The sequence below is a fragment of the Alligator sinensis genome, unplaced genomic scaffold, assembly GCF_000455745.1.
Source record: "Alligator sinensis unplaced genomic scaffold, ASM45574v1 scaffold389_1, whole genome shotgun sequence".
Lineage (NCBI taxonomy): Eukaryota > Metazoa > Chordata > Crocodylia > Alligatoridae > Alligator > Alligator sinensis.
The window spans coordinates 185,748-196,313 of record NW_005841951.1 but is presented as its reverse complement, the minus strand read 5'-3'; the positions used below and the strand labels follow the sequence as shown (position 1 = coordinate 196,313).

Below are 10,566 nucleotides of genomic sequence, written 5' to 3'. Positions count from 1 at the left end.
TGATGACTCCAAGATCCCTTTCTGCCTCCGTGCTCTCAAGAAGGGAGTTTCCTATCTTATAAGTGTGCTGCTGGTTACTACTGCCCAAGTACAGCACCCTGCACTTGTCCGTATTGAAACGCATCCTGTTTTTGTTAGCCCACTGTTGCAACCTATCCAGGTCTTTCTGCAGTCTTTTCCTCCCTACTAGCATGCCCACCTCACCCCAAATTTTGGTATCATCGGCAAATTTGAACAGGTTGCTTTTCACCCCGTCGTCCAAATCACTGATAAAGAGATTGAACACTGCAGACCCAAGGACCGAGCCCTGGGGGACTCCGCTGCCTGCTTCCCTCCAGGTCGAATATGACCCGTCCACCACCACCCTCTGAGTATGGCCCTTCAGCCAATTAGCAATCCATCTGACTGTGTAGGCATTGATGCCACAGTCGCCTAGTTTTTTAATGAGGATGGGGTGGGAGACGGTGTCAAAGGCCTTTTTGATATGTAGTTGCTTCTATGATATCAAGTCTTGGTAAACAAGGATGCTTGATATGTATAACTTAAGTGTAGGGTGATAAGTGTGTTTTTTATCTATCTATCTATCTTACAAATTTTATTAAATATTTTATATATGGAGACCCTTGCCATTCGCAGGGGATACTTTCTTGAGATCCCCACAAATGGTGGAATCTGTGAATAAGGCACTGTGTTTGTGAAAGCCATCTGTGTTCATGAACGCAGTACCCCTGGCGGTTGGTGGGGGGGAAGGCACAGCTGTGCTGGGGGCAGTGGGAGACCAGCGGCGGCAAACGCAGAGCTCCTGTAAGTGTATTTAAGATGCGAATAGCAAGGGTGTGTGAGTGTGTGTGTGTGTGTGTGTGAAATAAAGGTTCCCATTAGCATGTTTGCCCAATATGGGCTATGTGTTTTAATAGTCATGCTGCATTTAATCAACTTCATAGTTGGCTTCCATTGCTGAGCACATTCTGCTTTAGGGAGCAGTTTAATGGTAGACAATGTATTATTGAGGTTTCCTTGTATGCAGTTGTAAAGATGAGAGGGGGGTTTTCCCCATGCCAGTTGAGAGAAAAAATCTTATCTTGTATTTGAGTAAATACGGTACTTATTCAAGGGCTGTTTTCATGCAGGTAAACACTTACTTTTCTATAATTGCTCTTGAGATGAAAAATTCCAAACTATTTAAGTTGCCTTTTTCTAATTTTATATTATTAAAGCAATTCGTTTATGTTGGCATCTCTAACTTCCAGCGCCTGGTAGGAAGAGCACAAGTCCAGCATTCAGGATGGGTAATTAGAGATGCGAGTTCTGAGCTGTTGATGTTCCAGTTGCTGAGTGCTAAGTTCTTGCTTGTGAAGAAGGGAATAACTTTCCTATCACCCTTTATGCCTTGCATGCAGCTGAGATTTGAATCCTTTGGAGCCTGTGAAGGGCAAACATCTATTGCTCTAATAGCTTCTAGTTTCTCTCTGTTTCTTGCCTGACCAGATACATGAGAAGCTTGCAGCAGTTGATGATCCCACTGGCAAAGTGCTGTTGCCCATGGAGAGAGAGGGCAAGAAGCCTACTCCCCCAAGTTTAGGTTCCTAAGATGAGAGACCTTTCTCTTTTCCTACCTCTGATGCTTGCAGAAGCAAATAAATCTGATCCTGTTGTTGCCCTACACTTGTTTATGACTTGTGCTCCTTGTTTCCCCCACAGATTGTGGATTTTGAGGAGGTATCAGTAGAACAAGATCTGCTCTTCCCCCAGGTTGAACCATTACAAGAAGATGCCTGTCTATTCTCCTCTCTCCTCCCTACCTAGCGAGAAAGGGACACTGGCAAAGTAGGTGAGACTGCCTGTTGTGTCAGAAAGCAGCTCTGATCTCCAGTCTGGTTGTGAGCAGAACTGTATGCTACAACTCTCCCTTCTCTACCAGTAAATGAGGGAGGGGTTGTAAGAAACATTTTCAGTTATTATATCTATTTTTTTTCAATTGATGTCATACTGAATTTTTTTGCATACCAGTTGCTCTCCTCCCCCCCCCCCCCCCCCCCCCAAATAAAACTTATACCTTGTTTTTTGGAGAGCAGAATGCAGGAAAAGAGATTTTTCCAAATGACTGACTGTGACCCACAATAAGTCTTCCTGGAAACCTAGAGTGTCTCTGAGCGAGGCAGCAGGAACTACCTAGTGTGGCAGAACAGCAACAAGGCTAGGCCCCAGACCTTTGCGAAGCCAGTAGCAAGACTGTTACTACTTTATGGTAAATAGTTACATAAGTTCCTGTAAATAATTATTTCCATACCAGAGGCCTCATCAAGATATGCAACAGATCACGTGTCCTGAGTCCACTCAGCTGCTCTGTCAGGCACAAGCTAGCGTGCTCTGTCAATAGCTACATTTGTAAAAACGTTAACACAGGACTCCACTCTTTTGGCTTGCTGGGATAGAAAAAAGCAGCAACTATTGGTAGCCATTATAGCAGTGTCTGCTTGCTTCTATTCTTCTCTGTTTCTATTCCAGAAAATAAAAGTCAACTTCCCTGCTTAAAATATATACCCCAATATTTATTTTTTTAGAGGGCTGATTTTGGTGGAAAGGATGTGTGTTGTGTGCAAGTAAATATGGTAATCCAAAAGGTCATCTTTCTTCTACAGAATGTGGATCATCTACCTCTGAGACTCAAGGTTCCCTGGGAAATGTAAACATAAAAATATTTTATGTCTTCTATTCAAGCCAGTTGCAATTATATGCATTAGTATAAGACATAATGGCAGCAATTTGCCTAATAACCTGGTGAAAAATTAAAGGTATAAAAGAAACTCTTAAATACTATGAAATATTTAAGGAACTTAGGAGCAGACAGAGTCCTTCTGAGTATTAAAAGTACTCTTTCTTTTTTAGTCAATGGAAATCATGCTCACCCAGTTCAAAATATACCCCATACTGTGGAGTGAACACTCCATTTCGTATAAGGGAGCTACTCTTCAGGAGGGAGGAGAAATAGTATGTGTTACAGAAACTGCTGCAAGGTAGAATGCATTGACCTTCAGTTGTAAGCAGGTACATTGGTGGGGAAAAAAACACCTTTCATAATATACACAAGCACTTATTTGATTAGTATGTTGCTATAGTAGTTTTTCATTTAAAACCTATATGAATACACTTAACCCCATGAAAATAACCATTCCTGAGTTAAAATGTCACTTCTTCAGCACACAAGCACTTTGCAACAGTGAGTAAATGGTTGCTTTATTCAATTACATCTGCAAAGTAGGTTAAACAAAAAATTTTCTGGGATGGCTCATGCAGGGATGGTCCTACCTTGATAAATGTGTTGGGTTAAATGACCTTGTGAGGTCCCTTTCAGCCTTATTCTCTTGTGATTCTACATTGGGAATTTTAGGTAGGCAAAATGTCATTAGACACTGGCTAGCTCAGTGGTGTTCATAGAAAATTAAGGTTGAAAGGGACTTCAGGAGGTCATCTAGTAGTCTAACCCCCTGCTCAAATCAGGATTATCCCAGCCAAATATCATCTCAGCCTTAAATTACCTCCTAATTTCTTGTGAAAAGTACCCCAAAATTAAATAACCACAGATGGCTAGTGTTATATTCATCCACATAGAAAGGATGACCATGTTTACAATCTGAATAACCTTTATTTCATATGTAGAAAACAAAGTAAGAACTAAAATGACATCTCAGTAAGAGAATAGTCTGCAAATATCTCTTTCTGCATACTGCATTAGAACACAAAATAGAAGCAGCAACGAATGAAGCTATTAACCATTTAACAGTAGTTTTATATATTATATTATCTGTTCTGACTTGATTAATTTATGTATACAACAGCCATGGGAATAAAGGTGCTTCATCCCAGGAGAGGGGTTCCATACAGGAAGGGAATTAAGCCATCCTGGGTTAGGGCACTTTTACACTTTTGTTTCTCTGTTTCAGCAAATAATTGAGCATATCACACTAATGGGTGGAAAAATTGGTACAAAAAGCATGTGTAGTGTCCTGTCCTGACAGAATGGTTGATTTACTGAGTCAAAAGCTGAAGTGCTACCCTCTGAATTGCTAAATGATGTGCTTTTGCTAAAGCATTAAAATGGTCTAATGCGCCTTTTTCTAGTACCTCAGAATGGAGGTATTAAATTTAATGCACCTTAGCAAAGGCGCATGAATGAATGTGTGGGTGCACCCACTGTGTCCTGCAACACCTTAGTTTTCCTTTGCAGTCTCCTATCCAAATAATGATCTTACTTGTGTATCACCCCACTGTGGAGTGCTAACCATTGCCAGTGGCAATTTGTGGAACCCTGGGGTACCAGCTAGACCCATCCTTTTGGTTCCTTTGGGTCTAACGAGGACCCTCAGGAGGGATACCTCCTGTAACAGCACTCTGACAGAATAGGTGACTATTTACAATATTTATTATGTACAATATAGATTGATAGATATGTATTAATTTATATTCAGATATTTACATTTATATTCATACACATACATTGCTATTTATTCTAAGGTTTAATTCATAACGCAATTAACTTATGAAATAATACTAATGCACTCAATGCTTATATATATAAAACTTGGTAACAGCATACCTACATGTATGGGTAGGTGATCACATCCTGGTAGGTCTGATTTAGACACCCAGAATAACAGTCTTTTGGTTGATTACTGTTGTCTTGACATCACCTTAGTTCAGGCAAGCATAATCTACTGTGGGTCTGATGGGAGCTCCCTCGATGTCCCCAGGGCCCTACTCCTGACGACAGCTGGTCCCATGCTTGGCCTCCCGTAATACATAACAACCTCCTCCCCACGACATCCCATTCTGCCCTTCAGACAGGGCTGGTGGGTCTACTTCTCTGGTTGCTTACTCCCTCAGGGCCCCCCGCAAGAAGGTCCACTACAAGAGGAGAAGGCTATGCCCACTCGCCAACTCCCAGCCCCAGATGCTTCCCCTTTAATCAGAGCTAGGGCTCACCTCCAGGCTGTGCTCGCTTCCCTCACTCATGCGACAGGTGGCTCGGCTCCTGCAGCCTCCCACACTCGCCGCTCTGGCCCCCCAGTGAGATCCCTGCAGTCTCCTCATGGCGATTTGTCCTTCCCTCAACTCCCCAACTATCCCCAATGGCCCACCTTCTGCACCAGACCCTGGTGGCCAGCCCATCCTGGCTGCAGAACTCTAGGGCTCTGGAAGGACCCTGTTTCCAAGCCCGGGGGGGCAGAATTGCTCCAGTCCTTTTGTTCTGGTGTCCTCAGGGGGACAAAAAAATCTCCCAGGCCCAGCCTGGTTTTGGCTCACCATGGGACACTCACTATGGGTGAGTATCCCTTCTGTTACAGTCTGTTACACTTAGTTTCTGGTAGCTAGAGAAATCAGTCACTGGTAATACCTAATGAACTTTTCTTCTCTCTGTCAGTAAACTCAATGTGTGTGTGTGTGTGTGTGTGTGTGTGTGTGTGTGTAATATGTAATAATGTAGTATTACGACAGAGGGGGCACATCTACCATACAGCAAGCTACAGTGACACAGCAATCATGTGGGACTACACGTGATCGCCAGCTACATTACCATAGTGGTGAAATCTAACTGTGGGCCGCAGGCATGGTGCAGTAAACACCCATACTACACCACGCTTTAGTACTTCCAAGAGTAGTAAAGCACAACATCATAGCAATGTTGCCCTACGGCAACGTGTAGACGCACCCAAGGTGTAATGCAGAGTGACATCTTGGAGACTAACTTGTTTGGAGAGGCACAAGCTTTCATAATCAACATCCTACCTTAATAGTATCTGATGAAGTAGGTCATTGCCTACAAAAACTCATGCCTTTGAACCGGTTAGTATGTAAGGTACACTCTACCCTACCATTTGCCGGACTGCAGACTAACATGGTTAACCATCTGTCTGCTCATACAGTGTGAAGTGACTGACAAAGCCAATAAGACCATTTAAAAATTCTGGGGCAGGTTCTTAGTTGGAGCAAGTTATTGTGTTTCCTTTGTAGTTAGTGGAGCTGTGTTAGGTTTACAGCCACTGCAGGGCATAACATGTAGCCCACAATTTTTACAAAGGCCTCGATGCCTCCTGCTGGGGCCTAATTTTTTCAACACCAAACATAATTATTCAATACATCCTACTGAGACCAATGAGTCCTGCTGTGTGCTTTTGAATATCTGGTTGTTTTATTCAGGTTTCTAAACAGAACTGAGGGTTGCTGGTCCGTTGTTCTTTATTTTATCTGATCTCCTTCATGCTGAGCAAGTTTGAAAATGTGGGCCATGTCTTTTCTATTTAATTTTTTTTTTAAGTTTTGCCCCATGAAGTGATGCAGTACTTAAGGAGTCCGTAGAGAGCCTGTCAGCTAAAACCTGAGAATATTGGATAGTTTCTTATCTGTCTTGCCTGCGTGATGTTAATTTAAACTAGTATCCCACTGCATTTTTAATGTACGGTTTTCTATCCCTGAAAATAACATTAAGCATAGCTTTAAATATTGATCTGAAGTTTTAAGGCACTAAAAGTTATTTTCTTACAATCTAACATAAAATATTCAGATCTGTAAAGTTAGGTGGATTCTATTCTTTCATTTGGTTGGCAGAAAAATAATCAAATATCTTTTGAAAGACTTTTTATAAAGTATAATTTCTTATCAAGTGTATTTTTTGCATACTATAAGATTGGCTTTTGTGAGGTTTTTTTCCACCACGAGTCTCAATGTTTTGATGTAGAAGGTGTTAAGATTCATTATTATTTTTGCTTCTATGGTCTTGAATTAAAGTTTCATTTTAATTTTTAAAAAGCCTTCATTAGCATTTGAAAAGAAAGTTAGAAAAGCCCCCTTGTAGTCATGCTGAACAAGATATTCTAACTTCCAGCTTCTTTCGGGGAGAAACACTAAACAGTGAGTAGTGCATCTGACTTTTGAAATTTATTTGAAGTAAAAGTTTAATTTTCATGTCATACTCCCTGTCACTATCTGTCTGTAGGGGTGTACCAATAGAGATTTTGGGGGCCAATACCCATAGCCAAGGAGGCATGTCGGCCAATACCGATCCAATTTCCGATACAGCTGCATCCAGCTAGTAAGTCTGTGGGGGTGAAAGGGGGGGGGGGAGGGAAGTGGTGGGGGGGGGCAGATCAACGACCCCTGCAGTGAGGGAGGAAGTGGGGCAGGGGCTGGTGTAGGCACTGCCCTGCCAGGGAGGGTTGGGCACGGAACGGACCCACAGCTTGTCGGGAGTGGGGGAGCAGCTCCCGCCACTGCATGCCACTCATCTGGCGGCTCCCGCCGCTGCTTCCACCGCTTGTCCGGGAGGGCACCGGGGGGGAGGGAGAGCGTGTGCCCCCGGATCTGCGTGGGGCAGGCTGGGAGGGCTGCAACCCCTGACCCACTCCTTCCCTCACTGCGGGAAGTGTTGATCTGCCTCCCCATCCCCCTTCCCTCCCCTTCCATCACAACAAATTTACCAGCTGCACACAGCTCTCCATGCTGCCGGGCTGTGCTCCTTGCTGCCTGTGTGCTGCACTGCAGCTGCACACACGCACAGGTATTTATTGGCCAAATTATTGGCCACTTCAGGCTGATTTCTGATATAGTCACTTCTTTAAATCAGTGCCGATCCGATATTGTACAAATGTATTGGTGCACCTCTATCTGTCTGTTGATCACCTGCATTTTATTAACCTGCATTTGGTGGAACAGGTATCTGGTCTGTTTTCCAAGACTGTTCACCTTTAGAGAATCTCCCAGGGGCCTATGGCATCCATTCAGGGCCTTGTGGCATTTCACTGTGATCGAAAATCACTGCCCCCGACCCACATCCTTTTACTAAGGTTCTGGAGTATAGAGGACAATCAGTAACGGTCACAAACATCAAACAGGAGTTTTGGGAGATGTCTAATAAGGTCAAAAAACAAGATATTCTGTGTCCCTGTTTGTCATGTTCATATTGTCCTGGGCTGCACCCAGATTCTTTTATAAAATTTAGGAATGTATGGTTTGGTGCAGGCTTCCTGTGCTGTAGAGTGATGGGAAGAGCCAGGCAACCCTGCTTAGTGATTGAGTAAGGGAGGTGTTATTTTATATTTTTAATGTTGTTATTTTCTGTACTTAAAAAAAAAAAAAAAAACAACAACAAACCCAAACCTCACTCATTCCTCACCTAAATCACTTAAAATATAATCATGTTAATTTAAAGGTAAAAAGGGAGTTGAAACTGTCTGTCTTTCTTTATGGTGTGGTTTATTTTATTTTATTTTTTAGCTAAACTTAAAGACTTAGATTTTTTTTTTTTATTTCTATGAATCTTGGAAAGGCTAAAATATTAAAAATTTGTTCTAAACAGGTACTAATAATTAAGCAAGAAATTTTAATTTTAGGAGCAAAGGACTGGCTATTTCCATGTTTGTCTTGATCGTCAAATGGAAATTTGTGACAAGTCAGTTTTATCCTAGGGACTATATAGGATCAGTACTGGTGGTCTCTAGCTCCAAGTGTTGATATTGAAACTGTTTAATAAATACAAGCAAGTGACACCCACTGTAGGGGGAAAGAGCTTACATTTTGGGGTTTTTTCACTGTTTAGTATTTCTGATCTCTAAATAAAGTGGTTTTGATACTCATTGCAGTGCTTCTTATTAAAAACTTGTGTGTTTAAGTATAAGAAATGGATTGTGTCCCTATGCCATTATTTAGTAGGCCTCTGCAAAGCAACTAGTATGTGCTTCGGATTTGGCCAATTCAGGCGACAGTGATTCGATTCGTGATTCAGATCACTGTCCTGAATCAATTTGGCCGAATCTGATTCAGAGATTCAGCTACCGCCGAATCGGCCCCATCCCCTGCTCACTCTCAATGGCTGTCCTGCCTGCCCCAGCTCCTAAGAAAAGAAAAGCCCATATTCACCCAATGCTGCCAGGTGCGGGGGGAGGAGGGGGTCGATCCCTGCTGTCCCCTGTTGCCCCATGCCGCATGGGGGGGGATCTGCTACGAGCCCCCCTGGCCTCCACCCGCTCTCCCAGCTTCCCCCATAGCTGCTCTGCCCACCCCAGCTGGCCCTATTATTTACCTGTTGACTTTATATTGCTGTTTTTGTTGTAGGTGTTGTAAGATAACAAAATATAAGCTGTCCTATGTTGTTTGATATGCTTTGTGGTATTTGGATTGTTGATTATTTATTCAGTTCTTCAACACTTGTGTCCTGAAATCAAAAAGTTGCTGGTATACAACAACTGGATCTCAATCCTGTATTAATCTACACATGTACATTATCCTAGTGGGACTATGCATGCGTATATATGACTTAATCCAAAATCAAAATTATGTCATTCAGCTTTAGGTCAGGCCTATGTTCATACCACAATAAAATATTTGCTTGAGCAGAGCCATAGATCAGATTGTGTGATTTTGATTTTTGGTCTCATATAGTTAGCGTGGCAGGTATTTGATGATAGAAGTCGTTACATGATCTACGCAATACTAGAATTACACATTTTGTTAAATTAACTATCTTTTTCTTTCTAATCACTTTTCAGGTCTCTTAACTAATCCATCTTTTCAGTGATGAGACAACGCTGGGAGGTATGGATAAAAATATTGGAGAGCAGCTTAATAAAGCTTATGAAGCCTTTCGACAGGCATGCATGGATAGAGACTACGCTGTGAAAGAAATGCAGCAAAAAGTACGTGTTAGATTTTTGTCTTTCTTTTTGTCTCCTGTGGATAATTATAGTACACACAGACTTAAATTTAATTTTAGGGACCATTTTCAGTGCATCTTGCTACAGCTAGAAATGGCACTTAATAAACCAAACTACTAAATTAAGCAATAACACATTAAGCTGTGAAAAAGAAAGCTGTGTATGTATTGTCTGGCATATCTTTATCTTTTCTTTATGGTTTTGGGAGTGGAAAAGGTATTGTCTGCTGAGGAAGATGAACAAGGTCTCTTTTTAAATATAGCTATATCTCTGCTATCTGCAAAGTATCCAGTGTTAATTAAATATATTTAAAAATATAATTTGTCTTAGTTTTTCAATGAATTAGTAAGTTTGACTGTTTCAGATAGTTATCTTCCTATTAAATAAACAATTGTGTAAATATGCCATGTAAATAATAATAATTGTTGCTGTTGTTGTAATAATGAGAGGTAGCAGCAGTAGTTATATCAGAGTAATGCCTAAAAAGTAATGCTAGACACTCTGCAAGGCTATAGGAAGACAGAGTTGCTGTCCAGAAGCATTTACAAAAATCTGAAAACAGCTTGCATTTTAGGCTTTGCTTTCAAAAACAAGTCAACTCTATGCTTAGGAACTAAGGGTGCACCAATATCTCAGATTGGCTACTGGATAAGCACTGAGAAAAGGAGAAATTATGTTATCAGCCATTGGCTTTTTTGGTTGTTGTAGCTGATAATTACAGCCATGTGCCTGGAGCCCCCTAGTGAACATAGTCCGGTCCTCGTGCCCTGCCGCTGGCCTGAACCCACGGCAGCCTACAGGTCTTGGAGAGCAGTGGGAGGGGGAAGGGGCACCTGGGAGCAGTCACAAAGGGACTGTT

General features: G+C 41.9%; 1 protein-coding gene across 9 annotated transcripts in view; it reads left to right on the top strand.

The window, feature by feature from the left end:
- TANK (TRAF family member associated NFKB activator) overlaps positions 1-10,566 on the top strand; it is a 49,347-nt gene that overhangs the window by 11,615 nt on the left and 27,166 nt on the right. For 4 of the 9 annotated variants that reach the window (XM_006020341.3, XM_006020335.3, XM_025199947.1 and 1 more), the window contains exon 2: positions 9,543-9,689. In XM_006020341.3, the coding sequence (XP_006020403.1) occupies positions 9,591-9,689 (99 nt within the window). In that variant the 5' untranslated portion in view covers positions 9,543-9,590. Of the gene's footprint in view, positions 1-1,701; positions 1,832-2,075; positions 2,249-7,071; positions 7,091-9,542; positions 9,690-10,566 lie in introns of those variants that run through there. The other 5 variants (XM_025199945.1, XM_025199943.1, XM_025199946.1 and 2 more) reach the window with 4 other exon arrangements.